The sequence below is a fragment of the Scyliorhinus canicula genome, chromosome 25, assembly GCF_902713615.1.
Source record: "Scyliorhinus canicula chromosome 25, sScyCan1.1, whole genome shotgun sequence".
NCBI classification, from domain to species: domain Eukaryota; kingdom Metazoa; phylum Chordata; class Chondrichthyes; order Carcharhiniformes; family Scyliorhinidae; genus Scyliorhinus; species Scyliorhinus canicula.
Genome location: NC_052170.1, coordinates 1516479 through 1542211, shown reverse-complemented (window position 1 = coordinate 1542211; position 25733 = coordinate 1516479). Strand labels below are relative to the sequence as shown.

General features: G+C 49.8%; 1 protein-coding gene across 5 annotated transcripts in view; it reads right to left on the bottom strand.

The window, feature by feature from the left end:
• Positions 1-25733, bottom strand: part of LOC119957193 (interleukin-12 receptor subunit beta-2-like) — a 105020-nt gene that overhangs the window by 40086 nt on the left and 39201 nt on the right. For 4 of the 5 annotated variants that reach the window (XM_038785001.1, XM_038785004.1, XM_038785002.1 and 1 more), the window contains 5 exons: positions 12496-12650; positions 8594-8751; positions 6316-6481; positions 4680-4762; positions 2333-2525 (listed from right to left, as the gene is read on the bottom strand). In XM_038785001.1, the coding sequence (XP_038640929.1) occupies positions 2333-2525; positions 4680-4762; positions 6316-6481; positions 8594-8751; positions 12496-12650 (755 nt within the window). Of the gene's footprint in view, positions 1-2332; positions 2526-4679; positions 4763-6315; positions 6482-8593; positions 8752-12495; positions 12651-13551; positions 13915-25733 lie in introns of those variants that run through there. The other variant, XM_038785003.1, reaches the window with a different exon arrangement.

Sequence of the window (25733 nt, the reverse complement as noted above, 5' to 3'; positions counted from 1 at the left end):
ACATCTACAAGGATCTAATGGGAGCTAAGGATACGCAGACCGGGGACCTGAAGCTGAAGTGGGAGGAGGAGTTGGGGTGGTTTCAGAGGACCCGGAGTCCAGGAAGAGAGACAGGCCGGCGTTCTGGCCTTTGCTTCCCTGGTAGCCCGGCGATGAATACTGTTAGCATGGAGGGTCTCAAAGCCCCCGAGGGCTGAGGTATGGCTATCGGACATGGCGAGCTTTCTTGGCCTAGAGAAAGTAAAGTTCGCCTTGAGAGGTTCGGTACTCGGGTTCGCCCGAAGGTGGCAGCCATTTATTGACTTCTTTGCGGGGGGGGGGGGGGGGGGGGGGGGGGTATAAACACTGTCCCCAAACTGCCCATGTACTTATATAAACACTGTCTCCAAACTGCCCATGTACTTATATAAACACTGTCCCCAAACTGCTCATGTACTTATATAAACACTGTCCCTAAACTGTCCATGTACTTATATAAACACTGTCCCTAAACTGCCCATGTACTTATATAAATAACACTGTCCCTAAACTGTCCATGTACTTATATAAACACTGTCCCTAAACTGCCCATGTACTTATATAAATAACACTGTCCCTAAACTGTCCATGTACTTATATAAACACTGTCCCTAAACTGTCCATGTACTTATATAAATAACACTGTCCCTAAACTGTCCATGTACTTATATAAACACTGTCCCTAAACTGCCCATGTACTTATATAAATAACACTGTCCCTAAACTGTCCATGTACTTATATAAACACTGACCCAAACTGTCCATGTACTTATATAAACACTGTCCCCAAACTGCCCATGTACTGATATAAACACTGTCCCCAAACTGCCCATGTACTTATATAAACACTGTCCCTAAACTGCCCATGTACTTATATAAATAACACTGTCCCTAAACTGCCCATGTACTTATATAAACACTGTCCCTAAACTGTCCATGTACTTATATAAACACTGTACCTAAACTGCCCATGTACTTATATAAATAACACTGTCCCTAAACTGTCCATGTACTTATATAAACACTGTCCCTAAACTGCCCATGTACTTATATAAATAACACTGTCCCTAAACTGTCCATGTACTTATATAAACACTGTCCCCAAACTGCCCATGTACTTATATAAATAACACTGTCCCTAAACTGTCCATGTACTTATATAAACACTGTCCCTAAACTGCCCATGTACTTATATAAATAACACTGTCCCTAAACTGTCCATGTACTTATATAAACACTGTCCCCAAACTGCCCATGTACTTATATAAACACTGTCCCTAAACTGCCCATGTACTTATATAAATAACACTGTCCCTAAACTGTCCATGTACTTATATAAACACTGTCCCTAAACTGCCCATGTACTTATATAAATAACACTGTCCCTAAACTGTCCATGTACTTATATAAACACTGTCCCTAAACTGTCCATGTACTTATATAAACACTGTCCCCAAACTGCCCATGTACTTATATAAACACTGTCCCCAAACTGCCCATGTACTTATATAAACACTGTCCCTAAACTGCCCATGTACTTATATAAGAAGTGTAAAAGTGATGTGTTTTGGGGAGTGTGCCGAGAATAATAGAGATGTTTGGCATATGCAGCCATTTTATTTCAGATTCACCTTCACTGGCACACTGGACGGCAGGTTTGTGCTCCCAAGTGCAGTTTTGTGCGCTCGGAAAACTCCAGTGGGGCCTGAACCTCCGCACATTGGGAATTAGAGTTGGATTGTCGCTCTGCATCCGTGAGGCCTGCAGTGGAAGGCTGCAGGAAGAGAGGTAGGATGCCATGCAGTCTCTATGGCACTGGTCCAAGAAAGCAGCTAGGTTTGAAGATGCTGCCACATTCAGAAGATGGTTTGTAAATTAAGTGGCTAGCATTCATTCGGCGGGTAGGGAGTCTGGGTGGTGTCGGTTGTGGGGAGGGGTGGGGGTAGGTGTCAGGTGGGGTCAGTACGCAGGAGTTAGAAGTGGTTTTAATTATTCCAACCTTTGTTGGGTAACTATTCTGCGAAGTTTGCGATTTAAATCAAACTGATTAATGCCCAATGGAAGTTTGAACTTCCTGGACAATTGCAGGTAATGCTTACCTGCATCCTGCCCCCCCCTCCTTCTGAAGTTCATGACGCCCCAGAACTCAGATGTTACGGGGCCATTCGCAATCCAGTGCAGTTCCCTGTTCCCTAATATATGTGCGTGATCTATACACACATCACTGTCCCATACACATATGCACAGGGTGTCAGGGTGTGAACTGTACTTGTGCACAGTTCTCTGTATGTCTATGTGGTGTGTGTGTGTTTACCTGGTATTAGGTTTAGCTTGGCTGGTTGAGTTGCTCCAATAGAGTTGTGTGCAGTGACATTCACTAAGCTGGTGCTCCTTGGCAGGCTGATGTTACAGCAGATGTCGGTGCTTGTGTTCTTCATCATTTCCCCATCCAAATAGTTCACTGAGTATCTCTGAATTATTCCTCTCGCTTGATGTTCTTCAAGAGGCTGAAACACACAGGACCAAACAGGATGGGTAAGAGACTGACGATGGACTAATGCTGACAGCTCACAGACAGAAAGAAGTGAGAGGTTTGAACTGGACAGCGTGGTAGAAGGAAGGAATATTCAGCTCTTGGACTTTGGCAAGTTGCATGCTTGGAGATAGCTTCAGCAGTGAGGGAGGTATAAGTGATCAGAGTGAGGACCAGGGCAGTAGGCTTGTGAAGCACGGAAACTGAAGAATTGTCACAAAATAGAAAACTGCCTCAGCCGTGGGCAGACACAGCAACTAAAGTCACCACTGAACCATTAAAGATAGTGATGCTGGTGGGGGTGTAACAGGAAGGAGTAAGGCGATTGGAGTGGGACCTTCAGAAAATCAGAAAGAATGATGATTGGCAGAGGGAACTGATAGAAGGAGCAGAGTATTAACATCACCCTTCATAGCCCCAGATTTATGGAAAAGAAATGAAGTAGAAACATCAGCACAGTTTGTTTGGGAAAGACGTTTATCGTGAACACACCTTGTTTAGAGGCAGAGATTTTCAAGATCTTCAAATCAAAGATTTATTAAAGAGCAGGGTTCAAGTGCAATGTGTCCCAGGCACCGATATTATATTGAATATATGTCGCCAAGCTACCCACACTGTCTGACCTGGAGAGATGGCCAGTTCATGTCGCCAAGCTACCCACACTGTCTGACCTGGAGAGATGGCCAGTTCATGTCGCCAAGCTACCCACACTGTCTGACCTGGAGAGATGGCCAGTTCATGTCGCCAAGCTACCCACACTGTCTGACCTGGAGAGATGGCCAGTTCATGTCGCCAAGCTACCCACACTGTCTGACCTGGAGAGATGGCCAGTTCATGTCGCCAAGCTACCCACACTGTCTGACCTGGAGAGATGGCCAGTTCATGTCGCCAAGATACCCACACTGTCTGACCTGGAGAGATGGCCAGTTCATGTCGCCAAGCTACCCACACTGTCTGACCTGGAGAGATGGCCAGTTCATGTCGCCAAGCTACCCACACTGTCTGACCTGGAGAGATGGCCAGTTCATGTCGCCAAGCTACCCACACTGTCTGACCTGGAGAGATGGCCAGTTCATGTCGCCAAGCTACCCACACTGTCTGACCTGGAGCGATGGCCAGTTCATGTCGCCAAGCTACCCACACTGTCTGACCTGGAGAGATGGCCAGTTCATGTCGCCAAGCTACCCACACTGTCTGACCTGGAGAGATGGCCAGTTCATGTCGCCAAGCTACCCACACTGTCTGACCTGGAGAGATGGCCAGTTCATGTCGCCAAGCTACCCACACTGTCTGACCTGGAGAGATGGCCAGTTCAGAGAAAGCGTGGCCGCTGGTTTACTATTTTAATGGCACAGTCAATGCAGACAGTTTTTTAGCTCAGCACTTTCTTTTGATATTAGCCCCTGTCCTGATCTATCTGGCAAGTCCCAATCAGTGTGCAATGAGCATCGATGTTCAAATCCAGCTCCAACATAATTCAGCTGTGATCAATGGCCCGTTACTATGCTGGAAGTTCTTTGTAAACTTGCTGTAGCTGCCAGGAAGTATTCCAGTGGAGATGTTGACATGCCCTCGGCAGCTTTCAGTCTCTGCACTATCCACAGCTCAGCCTTTCTACTCTGAGAAGCAATTGTAAAGATCTCCGGAGGTGGCCCTGCTGCATAAACTCTGAACAAATCCTCTGCACATCCCTCCCACCCTATACTCACCAGCTCCTCACACCAATTCTCATTTTTAAAATTGCCTTAATCAACTGTCTTCATATCTGAATCCAAAACACCTGACATGCAGACACTCCAGTGGTTTGCGATCAGGCTTGACACATCTGTAAAAGACACCACCTACCCCAACCTTACTGGGATTGCAGAAGAGTTGAAACCTTCCGAGGAAAGAGCAGAAATCGGCACAGTCGGAGGATGTAATCCAGACTGTTCCTGTCTGACTGCGTCACACACACAGGAGTGAGTGTATTCACCCTGATTCACACACACACACAGGATTGACTGCATTCACTCTCTGATTATGAGTCACGGTCACAGAACTCAAGGAAATTTAATAAATATCTCCTGTTCTGAATCCTGGTGATATTGGAGAAACTGAGCAGAAATTTCCAGCTATTGTACGTTACCTTCCAGATTACCATGATAGACTTTAGTCCGCCTAGTGTTGTCAGCTGCTCCACAAACCACAAGTCAAGAAATCCGACAGGCGCTGAGAATCAAGACAGCAAATAGATTAGATCATGATAGGATATATCAAAGAGTGTTACAGTGAGGGGTCTGAGGTGTATCAGAGTGTTACAGTGAGGGGTCTGGGGTGTCTCAGTGTTTCAGTGAGGAGTGTGGGACATAACAGTGTTACAGAGTGGGGTGTAGGGTATATCAGAGTTTTACATTGTGGGGTGTGGGGTATATCAGTGTGACAGTAAGAGGTGTGGGGTATATCAGTGTCACAGTAAGGAGTGTGAGATATATCAGTGTTACAGTGAGGGTTGTGGGACATATCAGTGTCACAGTGAGGGGTGTGGGGTATATCAGTGTTACAGTGAGGGGTTTGGGGTATATCAGTGTTACAGTGAGAGGTGTGGGGTATATCAGTGTTACAGTGAGGGGTTTGGGGTATATCAGTGTTACAGTGAGGGGTTTGGGGTATATCAGACTGTTACAGTGAGAGGTGTGGAGTATATCAGTGTTACAGTGAGGGGTTTGGGGTATATCAGACTGTTACAGTGAGAGGTGTGGGGTATATCAGTGTTACAGTGAGAGGTGTGGGGTATATCAGTGTTACAGTGAGGGGTTTGGGGTATATCAGTGTTACAGTGAGGGGTTTGGGGTATATCAGAGTGTTACAGTGAGGGGTTTGGGGTATATCAGACTGTTACAGTGAGGGGTGTGTGGGTATATCAGTGTTACAGTGAGGGGTGTGGGGTATATCAGTGTTACAGTGAGGGGTTTGGGGTATATCAGTGTTACAGTGAGGGGTGTGTGGGTATATCAGTGTTACAGTGAGGGGTTTGGGGTATATCAGTGTTACAGTGAGGGGTTTAGGGTATATCAGTGTTACAGTGAGGGGTGTGGGGTATATCAGTGTTACAGTGAGGGGTGTGGGGTATATCAGTGTTACAGTGAGGGGTGTGGGGTATATCAGAGTGTTACAGTGAGGGGTGTGGGGAATATCAGTGTTACATTGAGGGGTGTGGGGTATATCAGAGTGTTACAGTGAGGGGTGTGGGGTATATCAGAGTGTTACAGTGAGGGGTGTGGGGAATATCAGTGTTACATTGAGGGGTGTGGGGTATATCAGAGTGTTACAGTGAGGGGTGTGGGGTATATCAGAGTGTTACAGTGAGGGGTATGGGGTATATCAGAGTGTTACAGTGAGGGGTGTGGGGTATATCAGAGTGTCACAGTGAGGGGTGTGTGGGTATATCAGAGTGTTACAGTGAGGGGTGTGGGGTATATCAGTGTTACAGTGAGGGGTTTGGGGTATATCAGTGTTACAGTGAGGGGTGTGTGGGTATATCAGTGTTACAGTGAGGGGTTTGGGGTATATCAGTGTTACAGTGAGGGGTTTGGGGTATATCAGTGTTACAGTGAGGGGTGTGGGGTATATCAGAGTGTCACAGTGAGGGGTGTGGGATATATCAGTGTTACAGTGAGGGGTGTGGGGTATATCAGTGTTACAGTGAGGGGTGTGGGGTATATCAGACTGTTACAGTGAGAGGTGTGTAATGAGGATGGATTGAATTAAAGACAATGTCTTACTGTCCTCCCAGGTCCTGACTCTGGCTACTGCACTCCAGTCACTCCACAGCCTCCTGTTTGTTTCTTGCTCTCTCGCACATTTTACACGGAACTCATAGAGCGTGAATGGCTGCAAATCTTCCAACTCGTAATTTGTAACGTGGATTCCAATTTCATCGTGTGAAATCTTTTGTGAAACACAAGAAGTGCAATCAGTTCCTGGGGGGCTGCTGCACACAGAGAGGATGTCTCCCCTCATGATGTTTCTCGCTCACTCTTATCTCTCAATGTCACAATGAGAGGGTAGCTCCCTCGGGTCGGGTGCTCTACTTAATCCCCACACCAAATCAACACAGTCAACTTTATACAACTTTCTTGCAGCTTTCAAACTCCTGTTTGAAAAGTGATGAAGGGAACCTCCTGCAGCCCCACCCTCACAGCAGAGGAAGCAGTCTGCCACTGACAGAGTCTCTGAACACCAGTCACAGGTCTAAAAAGGCCCTTCGGCCCATTGTGTCTGCTAGTCAAATACAATCATCAGTGTGGCCTGACAGTGGAATGCTGCACGAGAGCGAGAGGTTGTGGAGAGAGTACGAGCCAGGGTGAAATGTCTGAGCGACCCACGGACTAGGCCTCAGGACCCCGATTTTCAGTAGCCTCAACCTGACAGATCATGGAGACAAGTTCCACGAATTGGCGAAGTACCCAGGTTTCAGAAAGTGTCTGGAGACCTGCACAATCTCCCGCAGAATGTGCCCTCCCCGGAGATCGCTGCAGCTTCCCAATTTCAGGAGGGGTTACATAGAACATACAGTGCAGAAGGAGACCATTCGCCCCATCGAGTCTGCACCGACCCACTTCAGCCCTCATTTCCACACTATCCCCGTAACTCAATAACCCCTCCTAACCTTTTTGGTCACTACGGGCAATTTATCATGGGCCATCCACCTAACCCGCACACCTTTAGACTGGGAGGAAACCAGAGCACCCGGAGGAAACCCACGCAGACACGGGGAGAACGTGCAGACACCGCACAGACAGTGACCCAACGGGGAATCGAACCTGGGACCCTGGAGCTGTGAAGCCACAGTGCTAACCACTGTGCTACCATGCTGCCGTGCTACTGTTGCTGAGTAAGAAGTCTTTCAACGCCAGGTTAAAGTCCAACATGTTTATTTCAAACACTAGCTTTTGGAGCTCTGCTCCTTCCTCAGGTGAATCAGGTTGAGAATCGGGTCTATTCAGTCACAGGAGAGCCCTGAGGAAGGAGCAGAGCTCCCAAAGCTGGTGTTTGAAACAAACCTGTTGGACTTTAACCTGGTGTTGGGAGACTTCTTACTGTGCTCACCCCAGTCCAACGCCGGCATCTCCACATCACTGTTGCTGAGAACGGTGGGTGCTTTGTGCAGTGTTAGTTATTGAGGATTAGAGAGACGCTTCAACAGGACAGTATGAAAGAGCCCAGTCCCTGACCATACCAATCAAACCATCATAAACACAGAAGCTCAGATGACAGCATTAATTGCTTGCTGTTATTCCTCAGTGAAATGAAGCTGATGGCCCAGTGTTTATTGAAACCTCACCTGAATGGTGAAGTGACTGATGCTGAACTGGAATATAAATACTGTGGCTACAAGAACAGGCCAGAGGCTGGGAATCCTGCGGCAAGTAACTCACCTCTTGACCCCACCAAAGCCTGTCCACCATCTACAAGGCACAAGTCAGGAGTGTAATGGAATACTCCCCACTTGCCTGGATGAGCGCAGCTCCAACAACATTCAAGAGGCTCAACACCATCCAGGACAAAGCAGCCCTGCTTGATTGGCATCCCTACCACAATCATTCAAACCCTCCAGTACTGACGCACAGTGGCAGCCGTGTGGACCATCTACAAGATGCACTGCAGGAACTCACCAAGGCTCCTTAGGCAGCACCTTCCAAACCCATGGCCACTACCATCTAGAAGGACAAGAGCAGCAGATACCTGGGAACCCCACCACCTGGAGGTTCCCCTCCAAGTCACTCACCACCCTGGCTGGGAAATATATTGGCCGTTCCTCACTGCCGTATCTACACCACATGGACTGCAGCAGGGACAAGGACACAGCTCACCACCACCTTCTCAGGGGCAATTAGGGATGGACAATGAGGGCTGGCCCAGCCTTGTTTAACTGAACAACAGAAAACCTTGTCTTGCACTCACCTACATCTCTCACCATCGAAAGAGAGCTCCAAGCGAGAGAAAGTGATGCTGGACTCCCCACATCGCCTGGAGCATACAGGGCAAAGACTGACTTACCTTCGTCCAGTCAAGGTTTCCAGCCGCTCTGAACTGAAGCTCAAACTGGAGATTGATCAGTTGGTCGAGGTTAGTGGGATTCTTCCACCAGATGCCTATGGCTTTTGGATCATGCTGCAGAGGTTCTCCAGACACTTTGGCTGGAGGCAGCGGCTTCACTAAAGGAACAATAACAATAGCTCAAAGTGTAAAACTAGAGGCATGGCACCAACAATCAGTGATGATACTGCATTTCAACACCACTGCATATCAGGTCCCGCTCTGGTACTTAAACATGTGTCAGGCACCAGATTCTATCACCGCTATGAAATACTGCGGTAGCAATAAGCTTCAATACCTCATACTTCACCATCTGAGCGATACCTGCTGCTCGAGGAAAATGAGCATCTTTGTCAGTGAGAGTACTTCTGGACATTTACCCCAGTGAGAGTCAGTGTATGTGGGACCCGTACCCCAGTGAGAGTCAGTGTATGTGGGACCCGTACCCCAGTGAGAGTCAGTGTGTGTGGGACCCCTCCCCCAGTGAGAGTCAGTGTATGTGGGACCCGTACCCCAGTGAGAGTCAGTGTATGTGGGACCCGTACCCCAGTGAGAGTCAGTGTGTGTGGGACCCGTACCCCAGTGAGAGTCAGTGTGTGTGGGACCCGTACCCCAGTGAGAGTCAGTGTGTGGGACCCGTACCCCAGTGAGAGTCAGTGTGTGTGGGATCCGTACCCCAGTGAGAGTCAGTGTGTGTGTGACCCGTACCCCAGTGAGAGTCAGTGTGTGTGGGACCCGTACCCCAGTGAGAGTCAGTGTGTGTGGGACCCGTACCCCAGTGAGAGTCAGTCTATGTGTGACCCGTACCCCAGTGAGAGTCAGTGTGTGTGGGATCCGTACCCCAGTGAGAGTCAGTGTGTGTGGGACCCGTACCCCAGTGAGAGTCAGTGTGTGTGGGACCCGTACCCCAGTGAGAGTCAGTGTGTGTGGGGCCCGTACCCCAATGAGAGTCAGTGTGTGTGGGACCCGTACCCCAGTGAGAGTCAGTGTGTGTGGGACCCGTACCCCAGTGAGAGTCACTGTGTGTGGGACCCATACCCCAGTGAGAGTCAGTGTGTGTGTGACCCGTACCCCAGTGAGAGTCAGTGTGTGTGGGACCCGTACCCCAGTGAGAGTCAGTGTGTGTGGGACCCGTACCCCAGTGAGAGTCAGTGTGTGTGTGACCCGTACCCCAGTGAGAGTCAGTGTGTGTGTGACCCGTACCCCAGTGAGAGTCAGTGTGTGGGACCCGTACCCCAGTGAGAGTCAGTGTGTGTGGGACCCCAGTGAGAGTCAGTGTGTGTGGGACCCGTACCCAGTGAGAGTCAGTGTGTGTGGGACCCGTACCCCAGTGAGAGTCAGTGTGTGTGGGACCCGTACCCCAGTGAGAGTCAGTGTGTGTGTGACCCGTACCCCAGTGAGAGTCAGTGTGTGGGACCCGTACCCCAGTGAGAGTCAGTGTGTGTGGGACCCGTACCCCAGTGAGAGTCAGTGTGTGTGGGACCCGTACCCCAGTGAGAGTCAGTGTGTGTGGGACCCGTACCCCAGTGAGAGTCAGTGTGTGTGGGACCCGTACCCCAGTGAGAGTCAGTCTATGTGTGACCCGTACCCCAGTGAGAGTCAGTGTGTGTGGGATCCGTACCCCAGTGAGAGTCAGTGTGTGTGGGACCCGTACCCCAGTGAGAGTCAGTGTGTGTGGGACCCGTACCCCAGTGAGAGTCAGTGTGTGTGGGGCCCGTACCCCAGTGAGAGTCAGTGTGTGTGGGACCCGTACCCCAGTGAGAGTCAGTGTGTGTGGGACCCGTACCCCAGTGAGAGTCACTGTGTGTGGGACCCATACCCCAGTGAGAGTCAGTGTGTGTGTGACCCGTACCCCAGTGAGAGTCAGTGTGTGTGGGACCCGTACCCCAGTGAGAGTCAGTGTGTGTGGGACCCGTACCCCAGTGAGAGTCAGTGTGTGTGTGACCCGTACCCCAGTGAGAGTCAGTGTGTGTGTGACCCGTACCCCAGTGAGAGTCAGTGTGTGGGACCCGTACCCCAGTGAGAGTCAGTGTGTGTGGGACCCCAGTGAGAGTCAGTGTGTGTGGGACCCGTACCCCAGTGAGAGTCAGTGTGTGTGGGACCCGTACCCCAGTGAGAGTCAGTGTGTGTGGGACCCGTACCCCAGTGAGAGTCAGTGTGTGTGTGACCCGTACCCCAGTGAGAGTCAGTGTGTGGGACCCGTACCCCAGTGAGAGTCAGTGTGTGTGGGACCCGTACCCCAGTGAGAGTCAGTGTGTGTGGGACCCCAGTGAGAGTCAGTGTGTGTGGGACCCGTACCCCAGTGAGAGTCAGTGTGTGTGGGACTCGTACCCCAGTGAGAGTCAGTGTGTGTGGGACCCGTACCCCAGTGAGAGTCAGTGTGTGTGGGACCCGTACCCCAGTGAGAGTCAGTGTGTGTGTGACCCGTACCCCAGTGAGAGTCAGTGTGTGTGGGACCCGTACCCCAGTGAGAGTCAGTGTGTGTGGGACCCGTACCCCAGTGAAGGTCAGTGTGTGTGGGACCCGTACCCCAGTGAGGGTCAGTGTGTGTGGGACCCGTACCCCAGTGAGAGTCAGTGTGTGTGTGACCCGTACCCCAGTGAGAGTCAGTGTGTGTGGGACCCGTACCCCAGTGAGAGTCAATGTGTGTGGGACCCGTACCCCAGTGAGAGTCAGTGTGTGTGGAACTGTATCCCAGTGAGAGTCAGTGTGTGTGGGACCCGTACCCCAGTGAGAGTCAGTGTGTGTGGGACCCGTACCCCAGTGAGAGTCAGTGTGTGTGGGACCCGTACCCCAGTGAGAGTCAGTGTGTGTGGGACCCGTACCCCAGTGAGAGTCAGTGTGTGTGTGACCCGTACCCCAGTGAGAGTCAGTGTGTGTGGGACCCGTACCCCAGTGAGAGTCAGTGTGTGTGGGACCCGTACCCCAGTGAAGGTCAGTGTGTGTGGGACCCGTACCCCAGTGAGGGTCAGTGTGTGTGGGTCCCGTACCCCAGTGAGAGTCAGTGTGTGTGTGACCCGTACCCCAGTGAAAGTCAGTGTGTGTGGGACCCGTACCCCAGTGAGAGTCAATGTGTGTGGGACCCGTACCCCAGTGAGAGTCAGTGTGTGTGGAACTGTATCCCAGTGAGAGTCAGTGTGTGTGGGACCCGTACCCCAGTGAGAGTCAGTGTGTGTGGGACCCGTACCCCAGTGAGAGTCATTGTGTGTGGGACCCGTACCCCAGTGAGAGTCATTGTGTGTGTAACTGTATCCCAGTGAGAGTCAGTGTGTGTGGGACCCGTACCCCAGTGAGAGTCAGTGTGTGTGTAACTGTATCCCAGTGAGAGTCAGTGTGTGTGGGACCCGTTCCCCAGTGAGAGTCAGTGTGTGTGGGGCCCATACCCCAGTGAGAGTCAGTGTGAGTGGGACCCGTACCCCAGTGAGAGTCAGTGTGTGTGGGACCCCTACCCTGATAAGAATCAGTGTGTGTGGAACCCCTACCCTGATAAGAATCAGTGTGTGTGGAACTCTACTCCAGTGAGAGAACGAGTTATGAAATATTAATCTTTTTCAGTGAGATTGCCATCTGGTCTGGATGGAGTGTGTTTGGTAATCTACAACTCACTAGTAGCTGCCCCGGCATTCCAATTCCACTCCATCTCTTCCTGCCAGACAGGTTGGATGTGCAGCCCATTGATCTTAGCTCTGCTTAAATTTTGGTGATAGACCCAACTAATTCACTCTGCAACCCAGTCCTGCCGTAAGGATGTGACAGAAATACGCTAATATGCCTGCCGTTGATATCCAGTTCAGCCAGTCTTACACACCCGCTGTTACAGACTATTAAAATGCTGTCTGTGAATATTAAAGCAGTCTCTGTACCTATATCATCAATGGTGAATTCCAGTCTTGATAAGCATTCCTCTCTCTGTGTCCTATTGGTCTTGACCCAGGCAACGTAGGTTGTGCCTGCAGTGAACCGCTTCCTATCCATGGTTAGTGAAAGGGAAAGTGTCGGTGTTTGAGTCAGATCAGTGCTGTGGAGCAGAAGTAAGAGCAGCTTGTTAGTGTATGAACATCACTGTTCGCTGTTATTTGTGTGCACGGTCTGTTGCACTGGTCACTTGTTTCAGGTGGAAGCGAGTGCTGGGCACGAGGCCCAGTGGGGGGTTAGCTCCTTAGGGATGTAAATATTACACACTTAAGGTTGAGAAAACTTCAAAGTTGGAAGCAGTAGATGAAAAGTTGTCGTCAATAAGAAATAGGAACATGCGAAAAGGACTAGACCATTCAGCCCCTCAGGCCTGTTTCACCGTACAACTAGATCCTGGATGACCTGTAATCTCTGCTGCATCTTCCTGACTTGCTTCTGAAACCCTTAGTGACTGTATAACCCTCACAGGACCCACGGAGACCACCCTATTGATCTTCCCATGGGCTGGTGGAATACGAGTTCCCCCATTGATGGGCTAAGGCCTAAACAAGTGAAACCAACATTTTAAAGCTGTCCCAGATTGGGATGGTATGACCGGTAGTCCCGGATGGGACCTATGTGCTGTATGCCACGTTGACGCCTTTTCTTTTGATTGGAAAATAAACCTATGTTTGGATCACCTTCTCGGGTCTGCTGAAGGTTTTACAGTGACGTTGTCTATCAAAAAACTATCAATCCCTGATGTAAAAGTTTCACTTGACCCCCAGCCTCATGTTGAAGTTTGCAGCAAGGAGAGTTCGAGATTTCCTTTGCTTTTTCAGTGCTTCCTGACATTGCCTCGTCAAAGAGATGGCTGAGGAATGAAGTGTCAGAGGTCTTTAGAATTGTTTGTTGGGTTAAATGTGGAGAAGATGTTTCCGCTGGTTAGCAAGACCAGAAAGAGACCATAAATAGAGGACTGTGACTGAGAAATCCAATGGGGAATTGAAAAGAAACTTCTTTACCTCGAGAGTGCTGAGAATGTGGAACTCGCTACCACAGGATTGGTTGAGGTGAAGCATCTCGATATTTTTAAGGAGAGGCTGGATAAACACATGAGGAATCCAGGGATGGATGTTTATGCTGAGAGGGTGAGGCAAAGAGAGGAGGAAGGAGGCCGTTGTGGGCATGAACACCAGCAGGGACCAGTTGGGCTGAATGGCTGGTTTGTGCTGGAAGTACTGGTTGAATATTCCTTATCCGAAACATTCTGAAATCCACACTTTTTCTTGAGCACCGACATGCCACCATGAGTGGCAAATCCCACAAGGCTCTGGGAAGGATCACGGACGAATCGCAGGTTCCATCATGCTGCACATGCGCAGGTCCCAACGTGCCGCACATGCGCAGGTCCCAACGTGCAGCACATGCGCAGGTCCCAAAGTGCTGCACATGCGCAGGTCCCAACGTGCCACAGGTCCCAATTTGCTGCACATGCGCAGGTTCCAATGTGCAGCACATGCGCAGGCCCCAATGTGCAGCACATGCGCAGGTCCCAACGTGCAGCACATGCGCAGGTCCCAATGTGCAGCACATGCGCAGGTCCCAATGTGCCGCAGGTCCCAATGTGCAGCACATGCGCAGGTCCCAATGTGCAGCACATGCGCAGGTCCCAATGTGCCGCAGGCCCCAATGTGCAGCACATGCGCAGGTCCCAATGTGCAGCACATGCGCAGGTCCCAATGTGCCGCAGGCCCCAATGTGCAGCACATGCGCAGGTCCCAATGTGCAGCACATGCGCAGGTCCCAATGTGCCGCAGGTCCCAGTGTGCAGCACATGCGCAGGTCCCAACATGCCGCACATGTGCAGATCCCAATGTGTCGCACATATGCAGGTCCCACCATGCCACACATGCGCAGGTCCCAATGTGCTGCACATGCGCAGGTCCCAATGTGCCGCAGGTCCCAATGTGCAGCACATGCGCAGGTCCCAATGTGCAGCACATGCGCAGGTCCCAACGTGCTGCAGGTCCCAACGTGCCGCACATGCGCAGGTCCCAATGTGCAGCACATGCACAGGTCCCAATGTGCAGCACATGCGCAGGTCCCAATGTGCAGCACATGCGGGTCCCAATGTGCTGCACGTGCGCAGGTCCCAACGTGCCGCACATGCGCAGGTCCCAATGTGCTGCAGGTCCCAACGTGCCGCACATGTGCATTATTATATTATTTTCCGAAATCCAAAAAATTCCGAAATCCGACACACACTCAGCCCCAAGCATTTTGGATAAGGATGCTCAACCTGGAATAATTTTAAGGTTATGGGCCTTGTTCTGGCTTCTCCCCCCAGAGGAAAGAATGTCTCACACACAAGTCCCGAAAGACGTGCTGTCAGGTGAATTGGACATTCTGAATTCTCCCTCTGTGTATCCGAACAGGCACCGGAATGTGGCGACTAGGGGCTTTTCACAGTAACTTCATTGCAGTGTTAATGTAAGCCTACTTGTGACAATAATAAAGATTATTATTAGTATTATTAATCATTTGAAACGTCTCTATTTGATCTGTTATACTCAAGAAACGATGTTCAAGGGTAGGGTGAAAAAACAGAAGAACGCACTAAGTCATGAAATGAAAATGAAAATCGCTTATTGTCACGAGTAGGCTTCAATGAAGTTACTGTGAAAAGCCCCTAGTCGCCACATTCCGGCGCCTGTCCACGTGGAGAGCTGGTGTAGATATGATGGGCTGAATGGCCTCTTTCTGCACCGTTACACTTCTGTGATTCTGAATACAACCTGCCTGATAACCTTTTTAGCCCAGGAACATGAAATTTAGGTTTGCAAAGCCTGAAGATGGCAGGACCAGAGGAAGATTTGGACAGGCTGAGTGAGTGGGCATATGCACGGAAGATGCAGTATAATGTGGATAAATGTGAGGTTATCCACTTCGGTAGGAAAAATAGGAAGGCAGATTATTTTTTGAATTGATTATTTTGTAAATTGGGAGAGGCGGATACTCAGTGAGACCTTGGTATACTTCTGCGTCAGTCAGTGAAAGTAAGCGCACAGATACAGCAGCTGCTAAAGATGGAAAATGGTACGTGGCCTTCATAGCGAGAGGATTTGAGTATAGGAATAGGGACGTTTTACTGCAATTGTACAGGGCATTGGTGAGGCCACACCTGGAGTACTGTGTGCAGTTTTGGTGTCCTTATCTGAGGAAGGATGTTCTTGCTATGGAGGGAGTGCAGCGAAGGTTTACCAGACTGATTCCTGGGATGGTGGGACTGTCATATGAGGAGATACTAAATTGGTTAGGATTATATTCGTTGGAGTTTAAAAGAGTGAGAGGGGATCTCATAGAAACTTACAAAATTCTGACAGGATTAGACAGGAGAGATTCAGAAAGAATGTTCCCGATGGTGGGGGATAAGGGGTAAACCCTTTAGGACTGGGGTGAGGAGAAATTTCTTCACCCAGAGAGTGGTGAATCTGTGGAATTTGTGCCCACAGAAAGTAGTTGAGACCAAAACGCTGTGTAATTTCAGGAATGGATTAGATACAGCTCTTGGGGCTAAAGGGATCGAGGGATATGGGAGAAGGTGGGATCAGGGTATTGGACCTGATGATCAGCCATGATCATAATGAATGGTGTTGCACGTTTTACTATGGGCGTAAAACGCGTTTATTGGAGTGTATTAACACGCCTCCGAGTTCGACGTGTGCTTAACACGGCTAGGCTCTGTTCTATGTAATTATTTAAGCTCTGGAGTCGCCAGCTGCCGTATAGGCAACGTCACAAGTATTCCAAGGTCAAATTCAAAGTAATAAAGACGATACACCGATTAGTCAAGTTCAAACGATCAATATTTATTATACAGTTAATAATAAATACTCATGCACACACACTAAGAGACTAAGCTACAACTAAACATAAGCAAACAGAATACTTATCTAACAGGAACAGGCAAGGTCAGAGAACGAGGCCTTCGTCCTGGTTTTGTCTGCAGCCTTCAGCAAGCGTTCTGGCACTTGGGAGTCTAGCGGGCTTGGATCGCGTAGCGAGCGTTGAACTTACGGTTTCGGCGGCTGGTGCTCAACGGCTGGAGTCAGGATACCAGGTGTCAGTCGGGGCCGGAGCACAGGTTTAACAGACCGGACAACACGAGGTCCCTATCTTTTATAGGGGTTCCGTTGTCCTTCCCTCTTCTCGGGCGGGCTCTACCTATTGGATCAATTTCTTATCGATACTGGATTAATTCCCCAATGCGAGGGGGTCTCCGTGATGGAGGGGGCGTTTCTTATGTCCTTTTGTTTGGAGGTTTCTGGTGCCTCGATGTCTGGGTCTTGATTGGAATGTGTCCATTCAGAACCAAATGTATCTATTGTGTGGGTGTTCAAGTCTGATGGCCTCATTAGCATGCAAAGCGTTTTGCCATTTGCACCTAGCTAAGGTCTCTTCACCTGAGCCCAAACTGGTTTCTGCTGCTGCAGAATGCAAACTGCTCTTTGCAGACTGCTGTTCTGGCTGAACTGTCTGTTTCTCAGCAGCCTTCCATTTTAGTTTGGCTCAGTGTCCATTTTGCGTGGCCAGCATGGCTACATTCCCTCCTTGTGATCCTCACAATCATACTATTGTGAAGGATCACCTATGTGCTTTGCCTCCTTGTGTTCTGACCTCTTGCCAGTTCCTGTTCTACTCTGTTCTAAACTATGGGAAGAAGAGAAAAAAAATTTAACTAACATTTCTACTTGGCCCTATGTCAAAGGGACATGCATTACTACAATTGGGAACCTCTACCTATCACTATTAACCTTAACTTAAACATTTAATCACTCTAAACCTTAACCATTCACACCACAACATCACACTTCCCAACTCGGCAGTCGAGTATGGAACAATATAATACATGGCTGAATTTTATTTACAGAGTGTTGTAATCAGTGAGGGGTTGAGGGGTTTGGTGGAATCCGAAGATGGGGGATTGCACTCTATAGATGGGTGAGGTGCTGGAACGAGAGGCTCTCCTCTTCCATTTCCTCAACCTGAGGGTCTGCACTAGGATGGTGAGGATCGCAATCACCAACAGTGATTCGATTATGTAGGACATGGAGTACCACGTCATGAATTTAGTACACCAGGTCTGAACCTCGCTGATCAGAGCTGAGCACTGGGGGTTTGCTGTACTAACATTTACGGTGGGGGTTGTGGGGGAAACGTGTCTTGTTTCCACACATATACATATGACATTAAATAGTAATAAGTGGGCTTCCATCATTTTGCTGTTCTTCTTCTTTCTCTTCCTTCTTCCTCCGGTATTGACAATCCTGGCTTCGACCTCTGTCTCGTCCTTTGAAACCTTTGGGATCAAGCACAGTATCTGTCAATACACAGTTTAAGACCTTTACTTGTTAGTGCATCTGTCTTTCAAAACCCAATTGACCCTTAAAAATGACTGGCTAAGTCACACCCTGTGACTCCCCTCATTTTTTTTTTCAAAAAGCGAATTTAAAGACCAGCATACACCTAACAATCCTTCCTTCTGCGAGCCGTCTCGCAGGCTTTGCTGATTTACCATCCGAATGTTCCCGGATGTAAATAGCATGTGGGATGGCGGCCGAAGGGCTACCTAACCTAAAATGAAAACAAACTTGGAAAGAAACATCCGAATGAGTTGCGTATGGGCCGCTACGGGTACGAGTTGGATGGGATCCCCGGGTAGGGCGTGCTGTGCCATACCCGAGCTTGGCTGACCAAGGGTTGGTTCTCAGACAGGGCGGGTCCTCAGTGCCGTTTGTCCACTGCCTGAGTAACCTGGAGGAAACGGGTACGAATGTGTTGACCATGACTTGCAGCCTCTATTTCGCCGAATAGAGGGGCACCTAAAAAACCAAGGGAGCCAAGATGCTCCAACTGAGGACATCCCTGAAGTTCTCAGAGATATCTGCGGACAAGCTATTTGGCGTGTGGCCTTACAACTTTGGAAAGGATCTCCAATCAAACCGAAGTTCTCAAAAGTTTCGGCAGACAAGCTAACGTGTATGTGAGGTGGTCACAATCTTTTCAGCTGAAAAGAAGATGTCCATCCTCCAGCTGAAACATTTACATTCCTGAAAACAAACAAAACATAAAACGAAGACAAACATACGTGCAGGTTCCATCAGAAAGGACATCGTTTCCCTCAAACGATTCCTATCTTACATCATCTGGACACCTCACTTTGATTCTGCCTCTGTGAACAGGGTCACAAAGGGGTTGCCGTGTCGGGAGTCAGACACCGTGTCGTCCTGCTCTCCCGGATCCCACACCCTTGTGTGGATCAGGCATGCTATTTTGGAGTTGTGTGACCGGGGGTCACTCTCATCATTGCGGACAAGTCTGTAGGAATTGTCCCTGTGCCATTGTGTAGCGTCGAGTGTGTTGTCGGGGTAGTCGGGGTCGGGTGGTGGTTCGGGGTTTTTGAGGTAAGTGACTTCCATGGGGTCACTGGAGTCGGGGTCGTAGTTGGTGCAGTGTGGGCTGTATGGCTGTGTGGTGTCGCTGTCTTCAGAGTCAGTGTCAGTCCTGCTGTCTCTGCTGTGGCAGCTTGTGGGCGTGTCGGGGCGTGGTCTGTAGTGGTCTGTGGGCGGAGTCGTGGGCGAGTCCGTTAATGAACTGGTCTGTGAGGGGGATGGTGGAAAGGTGTCTCTGGTGGGCGGGGTGGAGTGTTCTGCTGCGTCTAGCAGGACATGGTGAGCATGGTTGGCCTGTGTTCCATATGCCTTTAACTGGTTTATATGGAACCACGCGGTCTTCCCATTAGGATATTTGATCCTGTAAACGGAGGGGCTAATTTTGTCCGAAATTGAGTAGGGACCGGAATATTTTGGAGCCAAAAAACTGCTGGGGTTATAAACAGATAACATTACCTGTTGCCCAACCTGGAATTCTGTGGTGTGGACGGTCTTATTGAAACAGGCAGTACGTTGCTGTCGGCGTTTCCCTAGCTGGACTGCGGCTGCGAGCTGTGCAGACCTCACAGTCTCAACTAGATCTTTAACTGCCTTTTCATGTGTGAGGGCCGTCACTTCGGGGCTTGTCATGTCCAGTCCTAAAAGGAATTCTGTACCTTTCATAGGGCGTCCGGTCATGAGTGTATGTGGTGTGTATCCTGTCGATGTGGAGACAGTGTTCCTTATGAACATAAGTGCAAATGGGAGCACTGAATCCCATGTGGAATTGTTCTCTTGAACCATTTTCCTAAGGGTAGTTTTTAGGGTCCGATTCATGCGCTCCACAATCCCGCTGGACTGTGGATGATACGCAATGTGGAAGTTCTGTTTGATTCCGAATATTGTCAGGACGTTCCTCATGACCCGTCCTGTAAAGTGAGATCCCTGGTCCGAATCGATACTTCGGGGTAAACCCCATCTCGTGAAGATGTGGTGGGTCAGGATCTTTGCAGCTGTCTTAGCTGTGTTTGTTCGTGAGGGAAATGCCTCTACCCATTTGGTAAAGGTATCTATCACCACCAGAACGTATTTATAGCCATTCCGACAAGGGGGCAATGGACCTATAAAGTCGATCTGGAGGTTTGTCCAAGGGCCGTTAACTGGGCGAGTATGCCGAAGTTGTGCTTTCTTAGAATACCTCTCCGGGTTATTCTGAGCACAAATCAGGCAATTCTCAATGTAGTGCGTTACATCATTCCTGAGATCAGGCCACCAACAGAGTTGCCTGAGGTGCCTCGTTGTTGCATCAATTCCCTGATGCCCGTGTCCGTCATGGAACAAGGCAATCATCTGATTCCTGTCCTGCTGTGGGACCACATAAAGTCGGTCCTTAATGATCACACCCTCATGTGTGGTCAGTGCGTGTTTAAAGTGCTCGTAAGCAGGCACAAAGTTTCCCTTGAAAACCTCCCTGAGGTCTCCGTCCTGTTTTTGTGCTGCCACGAGATCTTTAATATCAGTCTGTGAGACTTGGACTGCGCTCACAGGGGCGCTAGCTGGTGCGCTAGCTGGGGGGGTCCATAAGTGTCCTCTCCTGGAACCTGCCTTAGCCAATGCGTCGGCCTTTACGTTCCCAGGGGGTGATGACCTATGGTGACTTCTTACTTTTATTATGCCGAAGGTCCTGTCCTTCGCTTTCGCTAAAATATGCTGGAGTAGAGGGGCTGATGGAAGGGGTTTCCCGTCTGCGGAGACAAAACCTCGTGTCCTCCACAGGGGCAGAAAATCGGTTAAACTGTTACAGACATATAAGCTGTCTGAATATATGTCTGCTGGGCTGGGGAAAGAATCGGGGTGGTCCACTATGTACGCTATGGCTGCTAGCTCTGCTGCCTGCGCGCCTAAGTGACCTGGTAACTTAAGAGCGATTTCTTCGAGAGCGCGCCCCTGCGCGTCCTCTACATAGATGCCGCATCCTGTGATACGCTCACCATTTAAAACTGTGGAGGAACCGTCTACATAAATCCTCAAGGGTCCACACGTGTCTGTGGGCTGGGGGCTTTGTTTCGGGTTCCCTATCTTCCTGGGGGGTGTCTTTGCGATAAAGGGTCCTGTGTTATGCAGGGGAGCTACAATTTCACAGTCATGGGGCTGTCCGGGGTATTGGAGGTTGTCTGCTAAGTATGTGTGGGTGCGTGTCCGTTTTACTGTAATGTCCCGTCCTTGTAAAAGTAGGGTCCACCTAGCTGCCCTAATCTGGCTAACTGAACCGTCCTTCAGTCGACCGTCTAGTAGTAGCTGTGTGGGTGTGTGTTCGGTTAGAATGGTGATGGGGTTTAGTCCGGTTATGTAGGAAAAGTACTGTACTGCCCAGAAGACAGCAAGGAGGTGCCTCTCACAGGCCGAAAATCCTTGTTCTACTGGGTCTAACAGTCGGGAGGCATAAGCCACTGGTCTTAGCTGCTCGTGCCGTTCCTGAAGCAACACGGCCGAGAGGGTCAGATCTGTGCTAGCTACCTCTATTGCGTACGGTGAAAGTTGGTCGGGGACTAGCAGCGCGGGTGCTGCACTAAGGGCTCGTTTCAACTCTTCCACAGCGCCTGTATGCTGCGGAAGCCATTCCCAGGGGGCTCCTTTCTTAAGGAGGTCTGAAAGTGGGGCGGCTTTTGTCGCGAATCCGTCGATGTGGTTCCGACAATAGCCAACCAGTCCTAAAAACGACCGGAGGGCTGAAACATTCTGGGGAAGGGGCAATTTGACGATCGAATCAATTCTTTTGAATTCGATCTCGCGTTTGCCGTGCGTGATGACTGATCCCAAATACATCACTTTACTTTCCAATATTTGGGCCTTTTTCGGGTTAACTTTACAGCCAATTTCTGTTAAGAGTTCCAGGAGTTCGGCCAGAAGCGAAATGTGCTCTGCCTTTGTGTCTGTCTGCAGTAGTAGGTCGTCTACATACTGTACCAGACATTCGGGTCGGGAAAATTTTTCTAATCCACTTGCCAGCTGTCGGTGGAAAATGGAGGGGGAATTGTGGAATCCTTGTGGGAGGCATGTCCACGTGTACTGCTGTGTTTTAAAAGTGAATGCGAATTTGTATTGGCACGCTTTTGCCAATGGTATTGACCAGAATCCATTACTGATGTCCAATACCGTGAAGTACTTGGCGTTGAGACCCTGCTTGAGCATGGTCTCGGGACTAGTAGCTACCGTTGGGGCTACTGCGGGGGTTACTTTGTTGAGTTCCCGATAATCGATGGTCAGACGCCATGATCCATCGGGCTTCCTCACTGGCCAAATAGGGGCATTGTTGGTGGAGGCTACCGTTCTTAGTACACCTTGGTCCAACAAGCTGCCTATAACCTTTTCTATTTCCACCTCTGCCTCGAGGGGAAATCTATACTGCTTTTGCGGTCGGGGGTCCTGTCCGGTAACATGAACTTGTCCAGTCATTCTACCACAGTCATGACGGTGACTTGCAAATGCTGTCCTGTGTTTGTTTAGTAGGGCCTTAATTTGTCTGTCGGTGTGGAGTGTAGTCAGGTCGAATGAGTACTCTCCCACTGCGCTAATCCGATTAGCGTAGTCTCCTACTGTGAGGGTGGCTGGGGCTCTGTCTGATCTCGCCATTCGCCAGACACACTGGTTCACTGGGTCGAACGACAAGCTGTGGGCGTTCATAAAATCTATCCCCAGGATGTGCTCTGCTGTCCGGGGAAGATTTACTAAAACTACGGGGTGCCTTGTGCTAATGTTCCCTAGCTGGATCGCTACGGGTGCTGTGATATGTCCCTGCTGCGAGTGTCCGGTGAACCCGCTAAGTGTGATGGTGGAGGTGGTCGGCCACGTGTCTGCGTGTGCCGTGGTTGTGGAGTTAATGGTGGTGCGGGATCCTCCTGTGTCCCACAGTAACTCTATGGGCTTCCCTTTGACTTTTGCCGTGACTACGGGCCTCCCTGATGAGTCCCATAGTGTGTCACAGACCCAAGTGGGGGAGCCCGAACACCGTCAGTTCGTCTCGTCCACATTGGTGGGTCCTGACTGTACTGCTACATTGTGGATGGGTTTTGCTTTGTTGCGGTTCAGAGTGCCTGTCTGCTGGCCTCTCTGAGATCGCTGGGGTGCATTACACTCTTTTGCCCAATGTCCTAACTGTCCACAGTTATAGCATTCCTGTCCTTTCTGTTGAGGGCTGCTCTTGCCTTCATTTACCCATGCGGGCTTCTGGTGCTCTCTGACTGCTTGGATATCTGCAGCAGCCTGAGCCTCTTCTGGGGATCTAACCTTTGCTTTTGCCTGAAGCGATTGCTCCCAAGCGCGGGACAATCTTTTGAGGACCCATTTCTCGTTATGGGCCTCTTCTGAGGGGTCGTAATTATTGCAAGCGCTCTGTCCTGCTTCTGTTGCGTGTGAGATAATTGTGCGCGTCCACTTAACCATGTTTTCGCGGGTTAAATGCGCTCTATCTAGCTGTCCGAAAACTGCGCTGAAGTGAATCCACAGCCTTCCGGCGAATGCTGTGGGGTGCTCAGATCTCTTCTGCCTGCACTTATTCAAGCCTTCTACGGGGTCACCTCTATTGTACCCGATGGCATCTAAAATGGCAGTGTGCATCTCCTCTAGGCTGCCTCCTGCCACGTTCTGTGGGTCGGGGAGGGCTGCCACTACACTCTGGTCTAAGCTCAGCACGGTGAGCTTAACCTGCTCTCTCTCATCCAGGCCGTACATGGTAGCCTGCTGTTTTACTTTAGCGAAAAACTGGTGGGGGTCTGCGGTGGGGAGGAACGGAGTGATCTTTTCACAAGCGTCCCTTAGCTGGGTTACTGTTAAAGGGGTGGTGTAAGTTATGTCTGGGGCGCCTTCTGATTCGGCTTTCCTCTGTGTGGTTACGGGATTCATGGGTGCGGTTATGATCTGAGCTGTGGGGGGTTGGGGTGCCTGTCGTTTCTGCTGAGCTGCGGGCGCACATGTTCCCTGAACATAACGCTGCGCTGTCTCGCTTAATTCCTGCCAATCTGGGGCGTTTTCCCCATCTAACTGAGCTCCAAAGGTGCTTTGGAAGCCATTCTGCACCGAAAGCAGAGATTGCAGTTCCGCAATCTGTTTTCTGCATTTCGCGTGGTCAACTGTGCTTTGTCTTTGTTCGGTTGTTGCAGCGTGGAGTGCTCTCAAAGCTGCTTTGAGATCCGAACATTGCCTCTGCAATGCCTCCACCTGCTTCTCCGATTCCTGTCTTATCAGAACGGCACGTTGCACGTCCTGATAGGCTTTCTCATACTGGGTCTGGGAACTGTTCAGATGAGCTAGACAAGACTGGTGAGCCCTCTTGGCATCATCCACCTCTCTACCCTTCTCTGCCAACTTCCCTTTAAGATCCAGGTTTTCTTTCTCGATGTCCCTGACATCGACCTTACTCATTCGGTTCCTTTCCTCTAAATCTGCCCGGAGCGTCCTGATAACCTCCTCTGCGCCTCGCAACTGTGCCAAGCAGGACACAATCGCCATCGGCTTGCGTGCTTTACTTAAACTCTTTTTGTGTATCTGAGAGAGGTTCTCCCACCAAGTATGACCTATACTTCCGGGACCTGTCTCCTCATTTGCACAAAACTCTTTCCAAAGGGGCCATCCCTTTCCTTGTAAGTATTTGCGGAGTTCCAGCTCCCACGTGGGACACTGGCCTACTCTGCTACTGCTGCTGGTCGCTGCGACCACAAACCTTTCTGGGTCCATCAGACGTTCCATTGCCTGCATGGCCATTTCCTCTGACTCTCTTTTTATAATTTGGAACAGGGGGTTGCTGGGGTGGTGTTTCGAAAAAGGGTACGGCTTGCGCTATTTTCCGATTACAAAACTACCGAAAGTTTGTCGCAACAAAAAGCTTTCAGTTTTACCTTACAGCCCTGTTAGTACGCATGCACTAAACACACTTCCGAATTTCGCTTATTATTTTGAACACCTTGAATACTTGTGATCTCTTTCTTTCTCTGCAATTTGGAGTTCTAATTCAAATTTCAGGGTCCTGGACACTGTGGTGTTTCCACTTACAACAGGGTCCCGGCGGATGTCGCCACTAAATGTGCACGAAACACAGGTCCTCAAGGGTTCAAAGTAATAAAGACGATACACCGATTAGTCAAGTTCAAACGATCAATATTTATTATACAGTTAATAATAAATACTCATGCACACACACACTAAGAGACTAAGCTACAACTAAACATAAGCAAACAGAATACTTATCTAACAGGAACAGGCAAGGTCAGAGAACGAGGCCTTCGTCCTGGTTTTGTCTGCAGCCTTCAGCAAGCGTTCTGGCACTTGGGAGTCTAGCGGGCTTGGATCGCGTAGCGAGCGTTGAACTTACGGTTTCGGCGGCTGGTGCTCAACGGCTGGAGTCAGGATACCAGGTGTCAGTCGGGGCCGGAGCACAGGTTTAACAGACCGGACAACACGAGGTCCCTATCTTTTATAGGGGTTCCGTTGTCCTTCCCTCTTCTCGGGCGGGCTCTACCTATTGGATCAATTTCTTATCGATACTGGATTAATTCCCCAATGCGAGGGGGTCTCCGTGATGGAGGGGGCGTTTCTTATGTCCTTTTGTTTGGAGGTTTCTGGTGCCTCGATGTCTGGGTCTTGATTGGAATGTGTCCATTCAGAACCAAATGTATCTATTGTGTGGGTGTTCAAGTCTGATGGCCTCATTAGCATGCAAAGCGTTTTGCCATTTGCACCTAGCTAAGGTCTCTTCACCTGAGCCCAAACTGGTTTCT